This window comes from Nasonia vitripennis, chromosome 3 (genome assembly GCF_009193385.2).
Source record: "Nasonia vitripennis strain AsymCx chromosome 3, Nvit_psr_1.1, whole genome shotgun sequence".
NCBI classification, from domain to species: Eukaryota; Metazoa; Arthropoda; class Insecta; order Hymenoptera; family Pteromalidae; genus Nasonia; species Nasonia vitripennis.
In genome coordinates, this window is record NC_045759.1 from 5,324,303 (window position 1) to 5,349,928 (window position 25,626).

General features: G+C 44.1%; 1 protein-coding gene across 2 annotated transcripts in view; it reads left to right on the forward strand.

Moving 5' to 3' along the window:
- Nucleotides 1–13,619: 13,619 nt before the first annotated feature.
- The window catches only part of LOC100121080 (somatomedin-B and thrombospondin type-1 domain-containing protein), a 31,558-nt gene continuing 19,551 nt past the window's right edge, over nt 13,620–25,626 (forward strand). Inside the window, exons 1-5 of one of the 2 annotated variants that reach the window (XM_031926101.2) lie at nt 13,620–14,318; nt 14,441–15,322; nt 15,445–15,600; nt 16,088–16,354; nt 18,009–18,156. In XM_031926101.2, coding sequence (XP_031781961.1) covers nt 16,346–16,354; nt 18,009–18,156 — 157 coding nt within the window. In that variant the 5' untranslated portion in view covers nt 13,620–14,318; nt 14,441–15,322; nt 15,445–15,600; nt 16,088–16,345. Of the gene's footprint in view, nt 14,319–14,440; nt 15,323–15,444; nt 15,601–16,087; nt 16,355–18,008; nt 18,157–25,626 lie in introns of those variants that run through there. The other variant, XM_031926099.2, reaches the window with a different exon arrangement.

A 25,626-nucleotide genomic window follows, 5' to 3' on the forward strand; every position in this document is an offset into this window, starting at 1 on the left:
CTTATTTTCGATACACACCCACACACACACACTGAATTGCAGAAGCGTATAGAGCGAGCGCAAGAAATAAAGCCGTTGCAGCAGCTTTGTTATCGCGCGGAATAATTCACGGCTCCTTTCCGCGCTCTCGAATCGATTGACGGCCTGTAGCTAAGCCGCGAGGAACAATAACGCCGGGGATACAGAGTAAGTGCCGAGCAGTAGCAGCAGGAGGAGGAAGTTGGAGACAGGAGGCATAAATAACGAAGGAACGGACGTGTATGTCTGCGTGTGTGTGTGTGTGTGTGCGGGAGTGAATAAATTATGGGTTTTAGTTTTTAACCGCTTTCTTGTTTGCTCGTCGGTGTGCGCTTTGTTTGTCGTTGGGCTGCGGCTGTATACAGAGTGAGTTATTTCCGCGATCGTCTTGCGATATTGGCCTGCGGTCCATTGTTAACCACGGAGAACCCATTGATTCGATATCTCATATTTGCACGAAAAAACTCAATCCTGTCGCGCGATTTAACGAAGGGCAACATTGACACTCGCGCATCAACTCTCCCTGGGTGCAAAGCTCCCGCTAATAAGCGCATAAGCGGCCGTATTGTCACAGCTGACCCTTCATCCCGACCGTCAGAGCTTTAGCCACATTTTAATCTCGTTACGGCTCTCGCCACCGCTGCTCCTAAATGACGGACGCCCCGAAAGAGCTAACGAGCTTTCATAATTACTTTTCGATCGATGGGCCGAATTTTCCGACATCTGTTTTTTGCGAGCCGCTTCGTGCCAGCAGCCGCGAATTATTTTTCACTGCTGCTGCTGCTGCTGCTGCTGCAGGAAATGCGTTTAATTTTAATAGCGGATTGACAGCTGCGTTTGAGGCCTCGTGCAGCGAAGCTTTTTTACGCCTGCTCTTGATGTTTCATTTTGTTTGCCGAGTATGGTTTATGGAAGCGCTCGATATGCGCGCGCGCGCGCGATGTGACTCGTATTTTTTTTTGTTCGCGTTTGACAGGTCCAGCTTGCGCACACTCGGCGGGAGGTTTGCGAGCTTTGGATTTATTATTCATTTTGAATCTGTTAAATAAGGATTATTTTCTTTTTACGCCGGTAAAACCCTTCATTAAAAAGTGACGTCCAGCTGTATACGTAACTCGATTGGCTGGATTTTCACTTAGAGTTTTAATAATTTTTAGCTATCGCATTAAACGAATTCAATTATAAGTGAAATACTAATTTCATAATCGAAACGAATCTCGATCCCGAGCAAACGCAGCAACGATATAATCCAATACAGCACGGGCAAACATCCCACAACGAAAAAAATCCATTCCAGCAACTAACGCAACAACAAGTCCCAACCGTCCGTGTAAACAGTTTAAAAAGATAATCCCCGCGGCGTCGGCGTAACTTCATAAAGTGAATTTTCCTCAATTACGAACTCGCTAATCTCCCCGGAGAGAAAAGAGCCCGTCGAGCCAATTACTCGGCTATATCCACCGATATTACCGCGAAATATATGGAACACAAGAGGCCCCCCCCCCTCTCCCACCTACTCACTATACGCTATACCGACTGTAATAACAGCTTCATTATATACTCGCGGACGCATTAAAACGTCATAAGTCGTTGCTCGCGTTAAATTTCGTAATAGGAGTGCGAGAGCTGCACTCCGCGCTAAACAATTCGTAATAGCCGACAAAAAGCCGGCGGAATCGTGTATTATACACGCGTGTATACGCAGTTGTAAAAGGCGGTAATGGAGTAATTACGAGGGAGAAAGCTACGTCTTGTGGCGAGACGCACAAATTGGGACGCAAGCTCGTTAAAAGCCGAGTCGCTAAGCGAAGGGGAGGAGCAGGAGGAGAGTTCTTTTGCGGTGTGTGGAGATGATGATGGGCTTGACTTTTCATTGAGGTGTGGGTTGATGAATTCCGAGTGAAGCTTTTCTTTCTGAGATTAATGCGGAGCTGTGAGCTGTGTTCTTTTGAGACTTGGCGTCTTTGATCAAAAGCTGGGTTGCATTCAAAATATAATTGAAGGGAAAAAGCTGTCCACTTGGATCAACACTCGAAGAAATTTGAATACCGATACAGCGGAAAACTTTCATAATCGAGCTATCGATCGTGACTGGAAATCGTGTATAATTTTCCCATCACGAACTCACACAAGCCTTCAATAACCGCACGGCAATCGTACCCCCGTCTCTGCCAACTAAAAACTTTTCCCTGTACAGTCATCGAACGAAATCAGCGCAAAAGCTTCCATTATACTCCCTCATTTCCCCAATCGAACTATTCTTATCTGTATGCAAATCGAGCGTTAAATATTTAAAGCCAGATTTTCCTCAGTCCATCAATGTCACAGTAGCGACAAATTTCGTCTCGGACTTTTCACGGGAAATCACCTTCTCAAAAATCAAACAAAACCTCAACGAATACTCCCACCGCGTAAAGTTCAGCGCGAGTTTCCAGCGGCTCTTGTTTCACGCCACGTCCCCCATTGTTGCCGCGACGCGGTTGACTTCCGGAAGTGGCTATACACTTTACAACTTTTTCTTCGGATTTTCGATGCACTGCGGTCCAACTTCTCGGGATTATTAATTTAATGCTCGCGCCTGTACACACACGCTGAGGCACAGGTTTGAATTTCAAAGCGTTCAAGGAAAGCTACAATATATCGTGTAAGTAACGTGTAAAACACAAAGGTCGTTGGCGAAATTGTTTTGAAAGTTTGTTCATTGTGCGAGCTTGCAGCATTGATTGGCGCGTTTCCGCAGACGAGAAACGAAGAATGCGCCGCGGCGGGCGAGCGCAAAGAAAAGCACGGAGAGAATAGCTTCGGGGGATTTTAAAGGGAAGCTTTCTCTCGGAGCTGTTGACAGTGCCTCGCGGAGGAGAATTATTCTCCCTCGAATATCCAGAGAAGATATAGAAAGAACTTTCTTTCCTGCGACGCGACGCCAGTCGTCCTTCTACGGTCATATCGTCTCGTGCATAGGGTATATATACTCCTTCCCTCTACTCTTTCTCCTTCATTCTTCGACGACGACGAGAAGGAGATCCGGCTCGAGGGCCATTCACCAACTTGGCGAGCCTCTTTCAGTTCTTCTACTTCTACCGCTGGCTCTTCTTCTTCTTCTACTTACTTCTTCTTCGTATTCGGCTTTTTGCATATGCATGCGGAAGTATACTTGTGGGTCTATGTACGAGGGGACGTATTCTTGTCTGATACGCTACGTGTGTACGTAGGTGAGCTATTCTGCGAGAAATTTCAATCTACTTGACTGAGATACGATGAAAAAGGATGTTTCGAGAGCGTACTATTTTTGGTATTAACGTGAAGAAATTCGTAAGCAGATTTCATACGGCAGATTAATTTTGCTCTCGTTTTATACATTTTACGATACTCGACCCGTTGCACTGCGTCATCGCCATTGACAGTGAACAGTAATTATTCACGTAACATAATCCAACCTGAATTTTCGAAACGAAAATTTCCAAGCTAGAGCTTTCAGGGAAGATTGCCGTTTGAATATTCAACCTAATATAATATGCAAATGAGCTAATCCACTTTCGCGGAATAGCAAATAAAAAACCGCCTGAATTGCATTAATATTTTCAAGGGCTTTTTCAACTCGCGCATTAAATTATGCTGGTATACATCTATACGCTCTCGCGAGCGGGCTTTTAGCTGGAGAAAATTTATATGTGGTTATAGGTGCGCGCGGGATAAGACCATGAAGCCTCTGCGAGATTCTCAAGCTTTCAACGCGCGGTAATAAGAAAATTAAGTACGCCTTCGTTGTTGAAAAGTGGGTCGTTATAAGCTGAAATTTGCGTGTTTGAGATACCGAAAACTCCCGTCGGCTATACTGCGGCTCTTTATACATGGAAATATAAGCAAACATGAATATTTATGCGATTCAAAAATAAATTATGCCTGCACGGGCTTGCGCTATTACATTTCCTGAAAATCGCTGATTAATTAACAGGTGATGATGATGACTCGATACACGATGCTCGTGTATCGAGTAAAATTATTATGAATTCATTACGTGTATCAAAACGCACAACAATGTCATTGTATTAAAATTATACAAAGCTCATTAGGCCTGCATATTCCAATCATTCGCGCTTATTAATTAATGCGAATAACAAATATTTCAGCTCAACGACAGTAAGCTTTGAAATCCATCAAACCGAAAATTCATTCCAATCTCCCGCCGAAACCTCTCATACGTCTCGTCGAAACCTTACACGTCCGAACTTTCACCCCATACTCATTCCTCCCGACGAAGCACCAAAAATCTCAACCCGGCCCTAAATCAGCCCTACGTACATCCACATAGTCTCCGCGAGACAAAATTCACTCGGCGTGCTTGCACTCGAAAAAGCTCACAACAGGAAAGTTGGCCACGTAAGAACGCGCGCAACTTTCGATATAAGTTGCGCGAGCGGCCGTGAGCTGGGAAATTGACGCGGGCATGAGGGAGAAAGTGCAGCGAAACTCGATTTGCGGTCCGGAGGCTCTCTGTCTACTGTGAATGAAAAGCCTGGAGGAAAACGAGTTTTCCATGGCTGATGCTTGTTTAGCCTCGCCGCGCGACGATGAGCTTTTCTTTTCTGTGCTGCTGGATGATTCTGGTCGATGATGCGATGTTTATCCTCGTTTTTTTTTGTTTCACGAGGATTCGAGGAACTTTGCGTTCGTCGGTGAAACGCCCAGAGGGATGTGTAATTTGAATTCGGAGTTTGCGGGATTGGGTGTTTGCAGTGACTCGAGGCTGGTTAGACTGATGAAATTACAGATGGCAAACATACGTTTGAATATACGAATCATTAATCTAGCGACTTTTAGAAGCCGCATATCCTGCGCTGTACACACCGGCTACTGTAACGAAACTTTTCCCCCGAAAAACTATATCACTCGAGTTCGGCCTCTTGAAGAGGGCCGAAGGTAAACAGTCATCGAGATTCCAATATCAACTGCTCAAGTATTGAAAGCCGGAGATGTTCACCGCGAGACAAAACTTTTCGCACGCCGCGATGGGTCTCGAGCTTTTAATGAAGAATTCGCTTTTGTATATTATCAGTCCGAGCCGCCGATACAATGACTCGCGCATATGCGTTAGAGATTGCGAAAGTCGAACAAAAGCGAACATTAACGGACACGGAGCTCGTTTCGAGGTTCGGCTGGCTGCTTTTATACTTCCGGAATGTTCGAAATGTCGAAGGGGGGAGAGCTTCATTTCTGGATTTTTGTGAGCCGGGAGGGACTTTTATTGGTTTTGGATGATGGATCACGTGCCAAATTTAAATTTAATATGCGGCCGGTAATCGTTTATTGGAAATAGTCTTCGACAAAGTAAATTGGCAGATATAGATTTATAATTTGGACTATTATAGGGAACGAGTTTCACTTCAATCAGTTGAAAGGCATGAAGCATTAAAATTGCAACGATACGAGCTCCAAACTCACAAAATATGTATCCATAAACATAATGCGATTATAACCCTGCTCTGAAAGTGCTGCAGTTCATTCAAGAAACAATAAATACGATCGAACCCAGTCTCTCGCAAGCTCCTCCGCGAGCACGTGCAGAAAAGCAATATTTCTCAGCGTATTATAGAAAACTCTCATCCTCAGCCTCTTATTTTTACACACACCCTCTCTCGGAAGTATACATCACGCCGAAAGCTCATCATAAAGAGCGCTGAAAAAGATAATAAAAGAACTCGTGAAAAAAAGCTCCGACGAGAGCGAGCGAAAGAAAAAAAAAGAATATAGACCAGCAATAAAACACACACACACGAGCTTTTCCTCGCATTAGGTCCTCTCTCGAAGAAAAAGGAAATAATTTATACACTTAATCTCCATCCATAGGAAATATCGCGTGATGGGGGTCCATCGATATCCCCCTTCGACCCCCGCGGCTACTGCAGCAGTGGAGAAAAAAGCGAAGTAGCAGAGCTCGGTGTTTCTTCGATTAGTCCGTATTCGACGATTCCTCCTCTTTCTTCCACTTCCTCCGGGAGTCTAATGTACGTGTATAGAGAGGAAGAGAATAAGAGAAAAAAAGAAGTCGCTCTCGGAATGATTTTTCTCCCGCGGCATTGTTTCTCGGAATATCGTTTTCCCGCCCCCACGAGCTTTCGTCTGAAGAGAGAGTATCGAAAGGTCTTCCTCCTTTTTCAATATCGCGGGGCTTCGACGCTGCAGTGCTGTGTAGCTTCTGAAATATGAATTACTGTTCATTCCCCGGCGATCGAAAACTGATGGTTCTCGCGAGCGCCTACGCCGCGCGCGATGCAAATGGGAGATGTTTACGTAGTGCGCTTGCCATCAGTGCGGGAGAGAGAGTATTGTTATTAATGGTTTTTTTCTTCTATCGAGGCGAGCCTTCGGGGAAATAATTTTTATTATTCTCACTGGATGCAGTGATGGGGAGTTTTTGTTTTTGAATCGGGGACTGAATTCTCGAACGTAATCACTATGAAAAACAATCGATAATCAGATATACCGAACCGAAAGCAACATTGATAACTCACGCGCAGCTTTAAAGTCCGATTCGCTCCAGCGAGAGATCAAGATACGCAGATCCGCTAATTAATTGACGGATCGCTTTCGCGCGGCAGTTTTGACGCTGCATTTAGAATTAACGAGGGAGCAGTTCCTGCATTTTCCATCGAGCTCCTCGTTCGCGTTGATTTGATTTCCAGCTTTACTCGACGACACAGTCCGCTGCGAAAATAGGACGAAACGTGCAGTATAAAGCCGCGGCTTTTTTTCCCAAAGAGTAGCGAGTCGACGTCACGGTATTAAAAGTTTGCCCCGCGCGAACATTAACTTTATGCTGGCCGAGTAGCTTTTCATGTATTTCCAGCCTGGACTTTTCCGAGCTTGACGCAATATGCAAAGTTTTAAGTGTATGCCAGAAGAAACTAGATGCCGCTGCTGCTGTTGTTGTTTGTGGAAGTGCGGCGACGGAAATGATAAAAATTAATTTTACGCGCTGTCTTTTTATACTTATTTCTATATGACACTTTTGGCTTCAGGGGCTAAGAGACACGGCAAACGTCATCATCCGATGGGCGGCGTAAGCGGAAGGATCTCCATTAACGGGTCGCAAGAGTTGGCTTTTGCCGCTTCCGCAATCACGGAGTCGATAATTGCTGCGCTGCCTCGTGAAAGTCGACGTTAACGCAGAGCTTCTTCTCCTTCTTCTTCTTCTTCTTCTTCTTCTTCGAGATACGAGAGATAGAGCTATTAATAGCGAGTTCGCCGCTGATGATGATAGTTTCAGGCGGTGGATTGTTTGATCGAGTTTGGATCTTTCGGAGGATTATTATATCTGCGGCTTCGGGGCAAAAATGCGTAAGTCTGAACGTTGAATTTGCACAGGAGCTTCAAACGGATCCTGTGTAGTATAAAAATGACGGGGAATTGTATATTGAATTGGCTCCGGTGGCGAAGTCTGGCTCTGCCAGAACCTGTCCGTCACTATTTATCTAATTGAAACTCCGATTCGCCTCTGCTTATGTCGCGTGTTCCGATCGTAGGCAATGAAATCCTATTTTACATGCGTTTATCAATTAAAATTTAAGAAGTGGACTACTTGCATCTCGCATTTGTCGCATAGAAGCCGCGAACTTTACGACGCGTAAAACGAAAAATTGTTTTCCAGCATCAGATACACAAATGCACAAGCCTCGTAAACGGAATCGCTCTGCTCTCGCGTCGTTAAAAGCAAAACTGGCCCAAAATCGTTTTATTTATCCAGCTGTACACACACACATACACACACGGGCGCGCGTAAAAGCCGAAATCGTAAACACGGAAATACATCCTCTGCCCGTGAAATACGCAGCACTTGTCGTTACAGCTGTTGCTCGCTAGCGGAGCGCGTTACACGTCCCATAAATATCAATAAAAACTTTTGATAACGGGCCGCGCCCGTTAAATAACGAACGAGGACGAATCAACGCGGACGGCTCTGCTGATGCTGCGACAGCGTATATTGCGAGCTCCTATGCAGGCAGGAGACACTTAGTTGCGCTGCTTCTGATGCTGCAGCCAACATAAAGCGGCTCAGGTTGCTTTACGAGTTGGAAATTGTATTTTACGACTGACTGGCGAGTGGATTTATAGGTGAACGAGGTGAAAGAGAGGCTCGATGGCTAGAGAGGGGCAGAGGCGCGTAATCCGTGCAGCCGGCAGAGATTTGTCGCTGTGTATAGACGGCTGGAAGTGTCGAGCAGGGCACTGTTCGCGTCGGGTGATAATCACGAGCTGCTGCTGCAGTCGTACAAGCGCAGGATCGCAAAGATCATCGTGACCTGGTGCTGATACCATGCTATGTAGTGATAGTTTTTTTTTCGCGCGATGAATGGATGTCGTTCGGTGAATCGAAGCTTTTTTAGAGAAATGATGGATTTCGCATTTTGAAATAATCCGATTTCGTACACACGTCGGTTTATAATCGTATAAATGAATGGATTAGTCGTTGCGCAAAAGCTGCGAACACGAGGATCAAATTATATTTACCTTTACAGCGAGTGAATGCAGTGCAACGGTAATGCAATAAATTCAAAAGCTAATACAATTAATGCTACGGTAGCTTTATCGCGCGCAATAATCGTTGCGGATTCCGTGCACACATTTGTTAAATGTTTCGATAACCATCATAACTAATTCGTACAAGCTGGAGTAGCACAGGTCGATTGAGATCCACAATGTAATAATCTTATCGTGAAATCACGCAGTCATTCGAAAATTAAACTCACGAGTCGAATTAAAAATTTCAAATTAGCAGAAGCTATCGTTTCTACGTATCATCAAAGACACAGCGTTTCCAGTAAGTCTAGAGGCACACATTCAAAATTTATAAATGCTTATATAATTATTACATAGAAATATAATAAATTACATAGAAAAAAGTTACATGATAGTTATGTTAAAATAATCAAAAATTGATAAAAAAAATCAGTAATATGCTTATAAAACTTTTTCTATGAAATTTAAACCAAATCCCCTCATTCATACCATTACTAATGTACTTTTAAACAATATCCTGGAGTTAGAGCTCATTTGGGTCATTTGTTCCTTTGGAATCGTACGGTCAGTGGATTATGGACTCCCTACTATACGTAGGTATTATAGAGGTATATAGAAGGCCTAAAACCATCAAAATAAAGGTAATTATGTCTAAGAATAGTAAAAAAAATTTGCTTCATTTATATAAGTATTTATAAATTTTTAATGAAAAATTTTGATTTTAATTTCAAAGGTGGTGTGCCCCCTTAATAAAGCCCTTCGGAGTCAAACGACGTCGCGGTAGAGTGTCGCCTTTGTCCTTTACGACGAGTACCAGGCGCGCTCGCAGGAAATTTACGGGACGTCGCGATGGCAAATGGAATATTTCTTCAGCTATATGTGCGTGAGAGAGACGTTATTGAAGCCTTCCAGCACGAGTGAAGGATGGATCGTGCGAGTATCTAGACCTAAATGAGTTTGACTTTCTTCGGACGTGTATGTGGCGATGATTTATGTCTTGGACGATTGTAGTATACACGTGTTATTAGAATTTTTCAATCTAGCACGCTGTCAATAAAAATATTTCTTGTACCTGTATTTAATTCGATAAATATGAGAGTAGATCAGAATGAAACTTTTTCATCAGTCGCGCGATGATCAAGTTTTTAATTAAAAAGGATAAGCGCGCAGATAGAGTCCTTTTTTAGCCTCGTATAGGGATCGTAAATAGACATTTTTTGTCGCTGCGAAATAATCAGAGGACCCGTCGCGCATAGTATATTTGGGAGTATATCGATACTGAAAGCCATTAAACAGACTTTGGTTATTCACACAGAGAACATGAGTATGGGTTAATTAAAATGTATCAGCCGGTAGTGGCGCTGGTTTAAAAATGAAAATTCTCTTTGTGCACTTTTTTTACGCTCCTATGGCACGTACACTGAATTTTTCAGCTTTAGCGCCGAGCGCGACAGGGAATATCCGATGGAGTAAATAAAACCTCCATTGTTGATTGTTTCAATATAGACCGCAAATTTCTCCCGAAAGAGTCATTTTTCAACTTCTTTTTTCAGTTTCGAGTGAAATGATAAACCAGGGCAATCGATCGTTTGGTTTCACGTTAATTAGGAGCAGAGATATTAAAAAAAAACGCTCGTCTCACGCGCAATCGAGCTACGTCAGAAATACCCGTTCGCATTCCCTACAAATTCTCATCAAACTGCACAGCGTCTTTCCGAGCAATTCGGCCTTATGCAAGAGATCATCATCATCATCATCATGATCATCACCATCGCCATCATCATCATCATCATCATCATCATCTTGGCTTCCATTATCTTGCCTATAAAACTCAGCTAGCAGCGCAAGACACAAGCACCTCTCCGCAACTGCTCCTAAAAAGCGTATCAGGCAAATGAGCTATATACTCACACTATACACGGAACTCGGTATACGACTTTTTCTACCGTGAGAAATTGTCCATCCCGGAGATCGCGAGCGCGAGAAATTGAAATTTTTCCCCAGCGCGTCACTTCATACATCACGCTCGTAAAGAAGTCGTCCCCCGCCGTCTTTCGCATATTAGAAGACTCGCTGAAAAGTGTCACACGTTAATACACACACACATGCGCACTCGTAAAAGCTGGCGATATTGAGGAACTCATTTCGCTTTTACGAGTCGCTATACCGCATGATGTCGCGGCGGCGCTCGATTATTCGCGGGATATTTTTCTCTTTGTTTTTTTCCCACCGACACCTCGCATCCCGTCAGTCATTCATTTCACGCAGTATGTGCGAGTGTGTTGTATATCCATACACAATCGATAAATGGCCGTAGGTGGTGCGACAGAGAACCGTCCGAATGTGGGACGGGGATTTTATTGCAATGGGTGTGACACGCGAGAGAGAGCGAGAGAGAGAGAGAGAGAGAGGATTTTTTTTTCGCTTTTATTACCGTTGGGAAATCGAGATGGCATCTTATCGTTTCATGCTTCGTTTGCGCGATTATAACGCGCTTGCGCAAGCTAATCTGCGCCTGCAGCGGCGACGTCATTGTGTCTCTCGAGTGCGCGCCTTCATCGATCGAGGAATTTTTAATTTCGATGATAATTTTCGAGGGAATCGAGGTCAATGGGTTACGGGCTCTATGTATCTCGCAACGCTCGAGAGGAAATTGCGGATAATACAATGAGTAATTATGAAGCGGACTCAATGCTCATCGATTTAAGGATGATTGAAATGACTGGAATTTATAGATGAGCGATTTTTTGAATGCATTTTAAAAATGTTGGGACATCTTTTCGAGCCTTCGTCGAGAGACTTCGGAAGCAGAACAACCAGTGCGTTATGCATATTGATGCCCCGTGGAACGACGGAAAAAGGGAAGCTGCGCATAAATCAGTCGGAAGCTTGTGCTGCAAAAATACACGAACGCGAATATGTTTATTCATTCAGTTTCCCTCCGTTATCGTAACCCGATCGTACATACGTATACCAATCAGAAGCCGACCTGATTAACCTGCGGAAATTCAATTTCACCACGATATCGCGGAAAAAAAGCAAACGTCGCAGCTCATCGATAATCACCCTGTTTACAAAAGTCGCAGCAACACACTGTTGTACCGTACACCAACCAAATGAGGTTAAAGCGCGGAGTTTATCGGGTCATTTGGCCATTATGTAAAATTCGAATGCATTTTTCGCCGGCGGGGAATAATAAATCTAAGCGAGATCGATAAACAAAGGACTGTCCTCGCAGCGAGAGCTAAAAATATCTCATTCCGGTCGGAAGCTCGCTCGCCGTAAACACGTTGGATTTATCGCTGAAAACAACGGCCTGTGTACACGAACACACATAACGTATACAGCGAAACAAGATTCATGAAGGACGGGATGAGCTTCGCCTTACTCGATCCTGCTAAGCAAATTACTCGGAAAATCCGAAATTACTGCCATACAAGCTCTCTCGCGTCATTTAATTAGCTGAATACGCGCGTACATACTGTAATTTCAAGCGACAGGTGTCCAGATTTTCCACAGTTTGAAAAAGCGACTCGACCGCTCTCGCGACAGATCCATCAATGTCGCGAACGTCGATTTTTTACGCGGCGATATCTTTTTTATCAACGTAGTTTTATGGCTGCAGAGGTGGGCGTTATTGTGATTTTAAATGTTACTTACAGAGATGTATGTACACGTCGCATTTATTCTTGACTGACTATGCGAGAGTGACCAGAGCGAGGGCCAAAAAAAAAAAAAAAAAATAAATAAATAAATAAATAAAATAAATTCTCCATAAAGCTAAACGCGTTTTTATGTATCCCCAATCGAACTGCACTACATTTTCGACCGCACGCCTCTCCGTAAAATTATAATTCAACTCGTCCCATATCCTTTTTACAGCTGGAATAAAACTCGGTCCTGCACTGGCAGGGTATTTCTCTCACCGAACGATTAAGCAACTTTTACGCTTCACGCGCGTTTAAATACCTGTGGCAGCTCAACTCCTTCAACAGCATCGAGGCCCAGCCGTGTAACGAGTCGAGATAAAGTCGTGTGCGGTGAGGGCGAAATTTCGTTGGCGGCTGAAGTGCACCGCTGCATAAGATATGAGCCGAGAGTGCCAGGGACACACGTCGTGACTCGCATGTAGCGCTCTCGACACTTCAAACTTTCATGAGGAACGCGACGCGTTTTTTGCGCCCACCGTTATTAGAGTGACTTTATTAGCGCGTTGATGGAGGGGTGAATTTTGAGAATGTCGGTTTTTTCCGAAGGGATATATATCGATTATTAACTGATTATTGCTTATGTACTTGAGGAGGTTTGTTGCAGTTGAATTTGAACGTACTAATGAATACGACAGCTATGCTCTCCCCATGTATAATTAGCCATCTGTGAGATAAAAAATGGCCCTCAGAACGACAGACCAGCTTAGTTCTTTCTGATAAGGCTGCCAGCTATGAAGAGGCCGCCTTGACATTGGTTTGTTTTGACTTGCGTATCGAATCTTAGAATTATCCTTTGATACTAAGATTTGTTTTTGTTTACGTTGCGGCATTCCTTCTTCCCACTGCTGACCAATCTTCGATTGTGGGTATATAAAATGGCACGACACACCAGTCCAGCTCAGTCGACTTCGGGACTGCGAGCTGGAAGGTGCTCTACTCTCCCCACTCCTGGCCAGCCTTCGACGGTGGGTATATAAGGATGCTTGACATGCCAGTCCAGCTCAGTCACCGTCGGGACTGGCAGCTACAAGGTGCTGTACTCTCCCCACTCCTGCTCAGCTAGACATAGGTTTGTTTTGATTTACCTATCAAATTCTTAGTTTTATTCCTTAAAACTAACATTTGTTTTTGTTTTCGTTGCGGCATTCCTTCTCCCCACTCCTGGCCAACCTTCGACGGTGGGTATATAAGGAGGCTCGACACACCAGTCCAGCTCCGTCGCCTGCGGGACTTCGAGCTAGAAGGTGCTCTACTCTCCCCACTCCTGACCAGCCTTCAACGGGGGGTATATAAGGAGGCTCGACACACCAGTCCAGCTCAGTCGCCTGCGGGACTGCGGGCTGGATGGAGCTCTCCTCTCTTCAATTCTGCCCAGCTTCTGCGGCAAGGATAAGTACAATTATGCATTATTTATTATTTATAACTTATATCCTTACTGGTGGTTCGATAAGTCAACACGTTACCAAATGCAACTGTCAAGCTGCTTGAGGCTTTTTTACGAGCTGTCGGTACGCTTTCCATTTTGGCAATGAGGTTCAGCCACCGGCAGGTTGTCACGCTTCGGCGTGGATCTAAGAATCCTGCATAGGAGCCGTTCCTCGCTGATTTGGGCGGCTTACAGGGCAGCTCGAAAGATTGCCTGCCACCTTAACGTTGCTTTGTTTTGACCTATGTTTAGATTCTCAGATTTAAAGGCATATTAAAATTTTGAACTTTTGTTGGTTTATATAGTTCCACTTTCTTATTATTGTGAATCAGATCCTTGACGTAATCGTTTAAGAACAAAATGATTCATCCTTGACACTAAGATTTGTTTTTGTTTACGTTGCGGCATTCCTTCTTCCCACTGCTGACCAGTCTTCGACGGTGGGTATATAAGGAGGCACGACACACCAGTCCAGCTCAGTCGACTTCGGGACTGCGAGCTGGAAGGTGCTCTACTCTCCCCACTCCTGGCCAGCCTTCGACGGTGGGTATATAAGGAGGCTTGACACGCCAGTCCAGCTCAGTCACCGTCGGGACTGGCAGCTACAAGGTGCTGTACTCTCCCCACTCCTGCTCAGCTAGACATAGGTTTGTTTTGATTTACGTATCAAATTCTTAGTTTTATTCCTTAAAACTAACATTTGTTTTTGTTTTCGTTGCGGCATTCCTTCTCCCCACTCCTGGCCAACCTTCGACGGTGGGTATATAAGGAGGCTCGACACACCAGTCCAGCTCCGTCGCCTGCGGGACTTCGAGCTAGAAGGTGCTCTACTCTCCCCACTCCTGACCAGCCTTCAACGGGGGGTATATAAGGAGGCTCGACACACCAGTCCAGCTCAGTCGCCTGCGGGACTGCGGGCTGGAAGGAGCTCTCCTCTCTTCAATTCTGCCCAGCTTCTGCGGCAAGGATAAGTACAATTATGCATTATTTATTATTTATAACTTATATCCTTACTGGTGGTTCGATAAGTCAACACGTTACCAAATGCAACTGTCAAGCTGCTTGAGGCTTTTTTACGAGCTGTCGGTACGCTTTCCATTTTGGCAATGAGGTTCAGCCACCGGCAGGTTGTCACGCTTCGGCGTGGATCTAAGAATCCTGCATAGGAGCCGTTCCTCGCTGATTTGGGCGGCTTACAGGGCAGCTCGAAAGATTGCCTGCCACCTTAACGTTGCTTTGTTTTGACCTATGTTTAGATTCTCAGATTTAAAGGCATATTAAAATTTTGAACTTTTGTTGGTTTATATAGTTCCACTTTCTTATTATTGTGAATCAGATCCTTGACGTAATCGTTTAAGAACAAAATGATTCATCCTTGACACTAAAATTTGTTTTTGTTTACGTTGCGGCATTCCTTCTTCCCACTGCTGACCAATCTTCGACGGTGGGTATATAAGGAGGCACGACACACCAGTCCAGCTCAGTCGACTTCGGGACTGCGAGCTGGAAGGTGCTCTACTCTCCCCACTCCTGGCCAGCCTTCGACGGTGGGTATATAAGGAGGCTTGACACGCCAGTCCAGCTCAGTCACCGTCGGGACTGGCAGCTACAAGGTGCTGTACTCTCCCCACTCCTGCTCAGCTAGACATAGGTTTGTTTTGATTTACCTATCAAATTCTTAGTTTTATTCCTTAAAACTAACATTTGTTTTTGTTTTCGTTGCGGCATTCCTTCTCCCCACTCCTGGCCAACCTTCGACGGTGGGTATATAAGGAGGCTCGACACACCAGTCCAGCTCCGTCGCCTGCGGGACTTCGAGCTAGAAGGTGCTCTACTCTCCCCACTCCTGACCAGCCTTCAACGGGGGGTATATAAGGAGGCTCGACACACCAGTCCAGCTCAGTCGCCTGCGGGACTCTGATCATGAAGGTGCTTTATACTCTCCCCACTTCTGACCACCTTGACATACGTTTGTTTTGATTTACGTATCCATCTAAGAATTCTACGTATGTTTCTCGCTGATTTGATCTCGCAGTTCTCTTCTCAACCTACTTAGCAATTCTATACCTGAATATAAATCACGCCTTTCACCTTATACAAATGACATGTATAATACGTCTGGCGTTAGCGAATTTGCATAGCCTCGCAGCAGTTAGTTATAATAATTCATGCAAAGCATGACTAGACGTTGTGAAGCCTAAATATATACAGCGCCGAGCTTTATACATTTAAGCTCAGAGCATGCATCTTGCCTCGTCGCCTTATGTACGTCAATGAGAATGAATTCTCCAGATTTGCAAATTCAAGCTTGCAAAATTTTAATATTCCTGCCAACGCCCAACAGACTCAGCTCCCCCTAATTACCCTCAATCACCTCTGTTCCACCTTCTCACCGAGTTTTGCTTCCCCCTTCTAGATCGAGAGAGTTTATATTTGTCGTGCGAAGACAAAGTCAAAAGAGATCTTCCCGTCTCTTACGCATAATATACTGGAGCTTCAACGAGGGCAGTTGCGTAACGTGTGTCAAGCGTACGTGCGTACTATATATAGAGGGAAAGCTCGATTACTAGAGCGTACGAAGAGGAGATGAAAGCAGGCAGCGGAAGGGCGTGCTTGCGAAGAGTTTTTAATACCGCTTCCCTCGAGGGGTGAGCTTATACGCGGAAGTTCCGGCATGATGAAGGTAGCTTCTTTTTTCTTTTTTTCCAAGCAATCAAGGAAAATTAGGCGTATACGAACCTATAACGATATCGATTGAGCGATCGATCGACACATAAATTTCGTTACGTACACACCCGAGCCCTCATTATATAGCCGTGCTCAGCTTTATTCGCTTTAGTGCTTCCGACATGTTTGGCCCGCATGTGCTCTCGCGATATATATCTGCCGTATGGTAATTCGATGGCTATTAATGTCGTTATAAATTTCGGCTTTATTGTGCGTATAAATATGATAATTAGATCGCGAATAATAAGGGGCAGAGTTGCGAGGGAAGGGGTTGCCTCCCACGAAAGGGGATTTGTTTTCCACGCCGTCAAGCTTGAAGCTCTCTCTCTCTCTCTCTCTCTCTCTCTCTCTCTCTCTCTCTCTCTCTCTCTCTCTCTCTCTCTCTCTCTTTCCTCGGCGCCACGGCTACTGCTGCGAAGAAATATTGCGCGTGCATATACAGAAGTAATTCCACAGAGAGGACGTGACGTACGCGTGTTCAATTCGCGCGACTTCATATCGGGGCTAACGACTCGTATGCGCGATCTCTGGAAGTTTACTGCGTTTGTGTGTGCTTCGTCATGCGAGTAGAGAATCGTTGCGATGATAAAGAACAACGCGGAAGTGGGTGATCGCGAGAATTGTAAAAAGATTTTAAAAATTGTTGACTGCAAATTTTTCTTACAACATTCGAAACGTTCCAAAATCGAGAGTTCAGATTAATCTTGTGCGGACTTTAAATAAGGCTGATCACGCATCCCTCGACTAGCAGTCGAATTTATGTATCCACGTTTATTCATCCCCACTTATACACAACTTCGATATAAAATGAAGCGGAAATAAAGAATCCTGAGCAGCGTGGTCGCTCGCTCGTTATTTGGCTAAGGTCCAAACGAAGCAGCTCTCTACGCGTGCGGGTGCTCGGAGATAAAAAAAATAAAAGAAGCTCTCCAGAGTCCTGGATTTCCCAGAATTACGATAATCGGCAACGAATAAAAGTCCCTGAAGCTTTCTCCGCCGATAAGGAGAGAGAGAGAGAAAGGGGGGGAGGGAGAGGGAGAGCTTGCACGCTTTATTCGTACACATCCCTTATACGCTATTCCGGAAATTGCTCGATTCAATTTGGCGTTTAACGTGCACCGCGATTATCGGCGTGGATGATTTTTTTTCTCTCCTTTGTCCGAGGTGTATATATAACGGTCTTGTTTCGTTAAGTTCCTTGGCGCTTGTTTTTACGCCGGTTTGGAAGTGCCGGGGAGCGATGTAACGAGTTTAGAACTTGTACACTTTTACGAATCGCCCGACGAGTTTAACTTTATTTTTCGAGCACCTGCGGCGATGTGTAGGGGATACTTTTTTTCGGACACGGGTTATTCTTTGTATACCTTTTTTTTCTATTTTTTTTTTTTTGTTTGATGGATTGCTCGTATAGTTATGGGTGAGGCGATAAATCATCATTGCTATGCGGCTGTAACGGGAGCTGGAGAGCTGTTGCGACGGTTATAGAGACATTTTATTTTGGTTACTGTCGATTTGTTTTCGTATCGGTTACTATAAGCTTAACTGTGATATTTAGCATACTTGGTTTTTTGCAGAAGCCCTATCAATAAACACACGCTTTATTTTTCTAGGATAGTCTTTCTACGCAGTCTAATAACTCTCAACACCTCATCAGTTTGAAAATACTCTCCCGCATTGGAATTCCACGTCTGCACCAAAACATGAATCAAAACCAACGAACGGATGGAAGAAAGACACAAGAGGCCGATTGTCGAATAGGCAATTAATCCTTTTATTGCTTCCTCGGAGCTACGCGCGCGCACATGTTGCAGAATTTACGGTGAACCACGAGAGAGAGAGAGAGAGAGAGAGAGAGAGGGCACAGGAGAAAATATCGTGGCTTTCGCTTTTGGAAATATTGGCCACACGCGCTTTGCAAGCTGTGAAGGATTTTATCGATCTTCGAGATGGAAACTCGCGAGGCGTGGACATTTTTATTTTCCCTGGAATATGTTTTCGAAGCTGCCGCTGCCATTTTGCGTAATCGATATGTTGCGTCGTGTCTGTTTCCTGTCGGTTGCTCGTATGTATCTTTCTTTGGTGATCGATTTTTTGCGAAGGGATGTCTTTAATCAAAACCATTGAGTTTTCGGCGATTTCGTATTACGTTTGTACGGGTAGGGTGCAGGGTTGAGAGGCTGGGCGTTGCGACGAACGAATGTATCTCGGACGTAGCTTTTATATACGTGGGTATAAAAATGAAGGTACGAGCAAGAGGATTTTTTGAAGAATACAGGTACACCGGGCACGTGTAGCAGGATAAGGCAATTTTTTCAAAGGAGCCTTCAACGTAAATTTCAACCATAATAGGAAAGTAAATTTCATCCAGAAACTGGTTCAACATAAATTCCAGACTCGCGATTTAAGAAGCAGAGTCACGCTATAATCTCTTCGCGGATTTATACTTCTACATCATAGTCGAATCAAAATTATTTGTATGAAAAAATCAAGCTGAAAGTCAACGTGGACTCGTTTACTCGGTTATTTACACAGTTTTAAAACCCGTATTTTCCCTTCCTTGTATTTTGCCTCACAGTCAATAATCATCGCATTTGATCGGGCGAACCGAGCAAAACATCGGCCTTTGAATTTCCCCCGCGCGTGGCTAAAACAAACAATGAAAATCGGCAGCTCAAACAAACCCCCAAACTCGCGGCAAACCACAGTCAAAACAAGCCGTAAAACACAGAAATCCAGTTCCGCGAACCACCATCCGACACTCGGTGACAAAAAACCCCGAGAAACATCTCTCTCTATCTTTCCCCGCGCAAACTTTTGCTGCGAAAATCCCGATTCATTCAGAAAATCGCGCCGGGGGAGGCGCAAACACAGTTCGCCGCTGACGCGAAAGAATCCGCGCGGACGCAAAAAGTCTCTCCCGCGTCGAAAAGTTGCCTCGCTTCGCTCGGGCGCATTCTTCGAGCTTGCAAAACATCGAGCGCTCCGCAAGCTCCGTAGTAACGCGACACACACGCTCGGTGGAACTTTGTCAATCTGCTCCGGAATTTCCACGGCCGGACGAGTACGATAATGCATTTCCGGGAGGAGCAAAGCTCCTCGTATTTCCCTTGACGACTGCGGAGGACGAGCGGTTCGCGGCGATATTATTGCGGGAGAGGAGAGGATAACGAGGACGAGAGAGGGAGAGAGAGAGAGAGAGAGAGAGAGCGGGCGAAAACTCGAGGATTTGGGGGCATTGAAAGGAAAGTCCTGCGGGACGTGTGTGGCTCGCATAATGTGGATTGCAGAGGTGTCCGCAAAGCTATAGCTTATACGTAGCTTAAGCGCACATGAAGGGATTTTCAGCGCGTCGCGCACTGGACGTAATTAATTTGCTATTTTCGCTGTATGTACAGAAGAGAGGAGACGTCCTCGCTGTATGTGCGCGAGTTGTTTGGGAATTCGGATTTAGCTGCTGACTCAATAATAATAACGCTGCGGTCGTTGGGATTTACGCCGCTATCGGTCGTGATGCTGGACTCGCGCGCGAAGCAGATTCGATTCGGATTTACGTAAATAACGACAGAAATATTGTTGTTCTGTTTTTTTTTTTGGTAAATTTTATTTACAGAATGCTCATGCATATTCACGCTCGCTTTACTCTCCAGAGATGCGACGCAACGGACAACTCGCCGAATTCAAAGAGCCTTTAAAAATAAAGTAAAAAACCAAATCTCGCGCAGAGCAAGACCAACGAAAGCCGCAATCTCTTCCTGAACAAACTCGTCAGAGCCACGTGTACCTCCCCCACAGCATCTGCTTAATTAAGACAACGGCGCAGCGCCAGGGCGCGCACGCATGCAAGACATATTGTGTCGCTGCGCAGCGAGTGTATATAGGTAGGTCGAGTCGAATAAATTAACTGCGCTACTGCTGTTCCTGTGGCTTCTGCTTTTCTCCTGCAGTTCACCGGCAGATATGTTCTGTGTGTATATAGATATACGTTCGAGCACACACATAGCCGGCTCTTGTCTGCACGCTCGGATGCTCATTAATCTTCGGTCGGCGTTGCTGCGCGATTTTGCGCGATGGGCTTCGGGGCCGTTGATTAAATTTCTGATTGCCTGCGAGAGAGAGAGAGAGGCTAGTCTTTTTCAATTTCCGTTTCGGATTTCGGCGTGTTTTCGTGGGCGCAGTGTGTGCTTAGTGTCTCGGTATTGCATTAGCGGTTGTTTTTTTTGCGTAAAAATGATGCATGGCGACGTTATATTCGTGGGAAATTTTTGGAAAATTGGCTGATGGAAATTTTAATGAAGCAAAAATTTGGGAACTCGTACCATGTGTTGATTGAATTACGAGGCTATATAAGGCTATAACTCATCCCGGAGATCGAGTTCGAGCTTGTCGATACAAAATTACCGTTATACTCAAATAAGGAGTGACAAAAGAACCTAATTGTAATGCGTCTTCAATCTTCTGAGAACTCTGAGCATTCCCCGATGTAACAAAGATCATAATACAAGCTCTACTTACATCCGCACCATAACCAAATGTAAGACATTCGCCTCCCAAATCACCTGCTGCCACTAAAAGCCTGCCTCATAATTCATCCATCCCCTTCAGGGCGTCGGGCGAAAGAAGAAGAAAAAAGTCGAGTCCTCGCAATCGAGCTCACTTTGTAATCGCCACAAGATCATCCAAACTTAAACTCAGCGGCGCTTCAATAATTCAGAAGCTCTTTTCCCGGCATGTGGGGAGAGAGTGCGAGGCGGCGAAAAAATAAGGGGCAGAGAGAGAGAGAGAGAGAGAGAGAGAGAGAGAGAGAGAGAGAGAGAGAGAGAGAAAGCTCGAGAGAAATAAAACATCCGCGGAAGCGATTTCAGCTGGCGCGCGCAAGTTCCATCAGTCTGAAAGCTTTCTTCTCCGCGTCGTCCTTCCTTCCTTCTTCCGTCGCATTCTCGGCCGAGAGGTTAGCGCCTTTGTCGGGCCGTGACCCCGTCCTCGTCTTTTCTTCTTTTATAGCCCGTAACGAGTTCTCCCTTTGCTGGGAGTTTAATAAGTGCAGCGCGTAAGAGACCGCCGAACGGATTGAGATTGGATGGAGATTATATGTTTCGAGGTAAGTTTATTTGGTTTTTCGCACCGCGAGTCGATTGTAGAAGTTGAGCGGATGTGTGGCAGAGTAATCGATACGCTGTGCGTATGTGTATAAAAAGGTATTTTATAGTACAGTGTGGCTAAAATCCGCTGTTAAGTCATGCCTATCTGTGACTAAAATAGTCCTTTTTTGCACCGCGTTTATCACACTCGCTACGCTCGTGCGCTAACCTCACGGTGCAAATAAGGACTACTTTAATCACGAATAGGATTTTAGCAGTCTGTGCTATAAAATTTTATACGATACGATACTCGCTACGCTCGGCTGCTAACTGCGCCGTGTAAAAAAGAACCATTTAAGTCACACGTATCGTAATGTACTATTAATCCACACTTGTTAGTTACTGTTCAAGCTCTTATTTAAAACCAATCAGTCCCTCGTATAAACTTCAAATAACTCCCTAATAAATTACCCACTCTCTAAATCTCCAAGAGTGATTTTTCACTCTAAAAAGAAGTGATCAGTAAGATCACTCAAGTCTGAGTCATAACATGATCCGAATCACTCTTATAGAGTGATGTCCTATCACTCTAGCTATAGAGTCGTAAAAATGACTCAAAGTAATCGAGTCATAATATTTTCCTGCTCTGAATCACTCGATGTTGGAGTGATGTAGCACGGAGAATAATGCAAATTTAGAAAGTATAAATTGACTTATCTAATAATCAGATGTTTAGTTACATTCTGCAAGTATTGATGATTTTATTTATTAATTATTGCTCAATTATTATTAACTTTAGTTAATATGTAAAGTAGTTGATATATTCGATCCGAAAGTGGGTACACATAAGTCCTGTTTGGATGAGTGGTTAGTGTACTCGACTGTCAAGCTGGAGGTCCAGGTTCAAATCCCATCACCGTCAAAAAATTTTAATTTCCTTAATTCTCTATACTTACTAAATCATACATATTAGGTAATAATAATATAAATACATGAATAATGAATTAATAATAATACGAGCAATAAATTAAATAACGAGTTAAAATTAATGAATCTAAAAAGTTTTATGTAACACGCGAACGATTTTCGCGTTTTTCGTACCTATTAATAGGGACTAAAGTGACTCTTTTTTGACCGGCGGGCAAAAAAGTTATTTTAGCGGGCAATAAATACCTTTATTGCCCGCAAATTTTTTTTTTTTGTAATTTAAAAAAAAAGTTGATTTTGATAAATTTGCATTATTTATTTATTTTATATAATGTTTGAACAAGACAAGAGCACGGTTGCCGTGTCAAAAAATAGTCACATCAGTCCCTCTTAACACGTACGAAAACACGCGAAAATACGTCCGCGCGTTACATAAAATATGGTGTGCACCAAGGGCTAAGTGGGCTTTTTGGCCTCGTGGATTTTGCAGTACTCGTCTGCGGCTCGTAAACGCCCTCGCCTTCGGCTCGGGCTAACTCGCCGTGACTCGTACTGCAAAATCCACACTCGGCCTAAAAAAGCCCACTTTACGCCCTTGGTACACAATATACTATTATCATCGTTATTTGGGTATCCAAATTCAAAACTTTATTCAATTGCGTGTATTTTTGCAATGAATATTAGTAGCTAGAAAAGACAAATAAACACAATCATGAGTAACAATTTTTATAACAACAGTATGAAAGGGCTGGAAAGGTGGGGAGCACAACGAGTATGCAAAGTACATACTTGTTTTGTTTTTCTACTTTTCTTTCTTGTCTATGTACAGGTAATTTTATTTACCTCTATAGGATGCCTACTAAAGGCATTGTAAGTGGTTTGATAAATAAATAAAATAAATAATAGTAACAAAATTAAATATTTGAAAATTCATCTTTTCGAAAAGTTACTCGCAGCGTGATGATATCATATTTATATAAACATACATTTTTAATTATTTTTAGATTAGGTGCGCAGTATTAGTAGAAATATCATGTCACTCATAGATTTGAGTGACATGAATCACTCTTGAAGAAAGTTACTTTTCACTCTATTCCGACTGGCTCTGCTTTTTGTTCCCAAAAGAGTGATATTTGACTCTATTAGAGTGATTTTTCACTCTTGTACATTTAGAGAGCAACTTCCTCTCTCTCTCTCTTTCACACATGCACACACACATCCAAACTATTCGCACGACGCGTTAAAAGCCAGTCGTGCCACTGAAACAAAGCAAATGATCGGCCGACGCATCGGCTGCAAAAAAGCCGATCCCCCGAGTGGTTTCGCTTTTAAGCGAAGAAATACAATTTACGCCACGCAGCTGCGGCCGACTCTCTCTCTCTCTCTCTCTCTCTTTTTGCGTAATAGCGCGCACGTGTATACATGGCTTTGGAAAATAACAGAAGAGTCAAAGGCAGATGCTCCGGCGACTGCGCACAATTCAAACACTCGTGCGCGCGGCGTCGAGCCGCGAAATAAAAGCACAGCGTCGAAAGGGATTTTTTCCGGGCTGTCGAGCTTTTTTTTCGCGAAAACAAAATTAAAAATCAAAATCCTGCGAAATCGCGGGGGTATACTCGGCGCAAAGGGAATCGGCAAGCGAATTGTGACTTTGGTATTGAAGAGTGTACTTGTGTTGTGCACTGCAGAGAATGTTTTTGTAATGCTGCTTCGCGAAGCTGGAAATGCAGGGAACAATTCGATCCCGACCTAACCGTTCGCATTACAAAATAAAATACATGCAACGGGCAGTGTATGGTTAAAAAAAATCGCGAGTTCGCAGCCCGACCGAAACAAGCCCGTTCGCGCGGAAAAACAAAAAGGCTTTTACACTAACGGCTATATTCCCTTTCTCCTTTATGCGCGCGAGTATCAGCCATTCGGCCGGTGTATCGGAATAGCAATCCTATAATGTAATTAAACCGACCGAAATCGCCATTATCGAAGGTGGCCTGCGCTTAATTGAAAATGTACGCCGGATCGATCGTCGGGATGGAAAGTACGTGGATTTGCCGAAAGAGGATAATACGGGGGAGAGAGGTCTTAAAGCGCGGCTTTTCCGGCCACCAGGGATTATGACCCCCTCCGGGCTCTTGACCAACTTTCTTCCGGGCTAGGGATGTGTTCGTCGGATATAGCCGCGATTTGCTTCCACGGAGCGATTCTCCTTTTATTTTACTGGGGGAGGGCCTTTGCGGTCGTCGTGCCTGATGCTCGCCGGAATGAGATTCTTGCTGCTGCTGCGCTTGGAGCTGAAAGAGTCTAGCTGGAGAGATTGATCGGGTAATGATTGGCCCCTGGTTTTTACTACCGCTCTCTGGCTTTTCTGAATTGAAATGGGTGTTTTGTTTGAAAATATAGATTCTAGAGCTGTGTATGCGGTTTAAGCTTTTATTCGAATCAATCGTGTTTTGAATCCGAGAGAGCGAGTATAGCAATTTGTGGATCGAATTATTCCATTGACGGAATCCAATCAAACAGACATCGCGATGCGCCCGCCATGAGAGCCGTTAATAAAAACGCGATTATTATTAACCCACAAAGCCGATAATTAACTAAACGCGCTAGTTATTTCATCTCTCGGCACGAGCGAGCCATCGAGAGAATAAAAAGGAAAGTTTGATAAAGCTCGTGTGTACGCGTGAAACGAACGGAAAATGCGCAGCGGCAAAACTCGGAGGCTCGCGAGAGTGCTTGCTTCGAGCATCCTCGAAATTATTTGCCCATTCGAATGTATAACAAACTCGATTAGCTCATTGCCCGAGCTTAACAACGAGGCGCAATTTTTTCACCTTTGACTTTTGCACTCGCTGCTGCGCTCTGAATTTTGTAATCAATTATTTTTCGAGCCGCCGTCGTATTTTTTTTTCGAAGATGGTATGGTACTGGGAGTGCATCATCAAAATGCATTCGAGAGCCATGGAAATGGAATTTTTGTTGGGAAGTGGGTTCGAATTTTTATGTGAAACTAGTACCTTTGTTACTCATTTGAAAATTTGAATTGCACGTGATGCGCTGCTTACGATTTTGAGTTTTTTTTTTTTAATGACGTCCCTTTGTGCGTAACTCTTTTCAGGTGAATCTTTTAATGAGCTAGAAAAACTGAATAACATATGTAGTGAATGCTACGGGCTCAAATAAACATTGTTTGTCCTCCACTCTTCAAATGAAGTATGTTTTACGG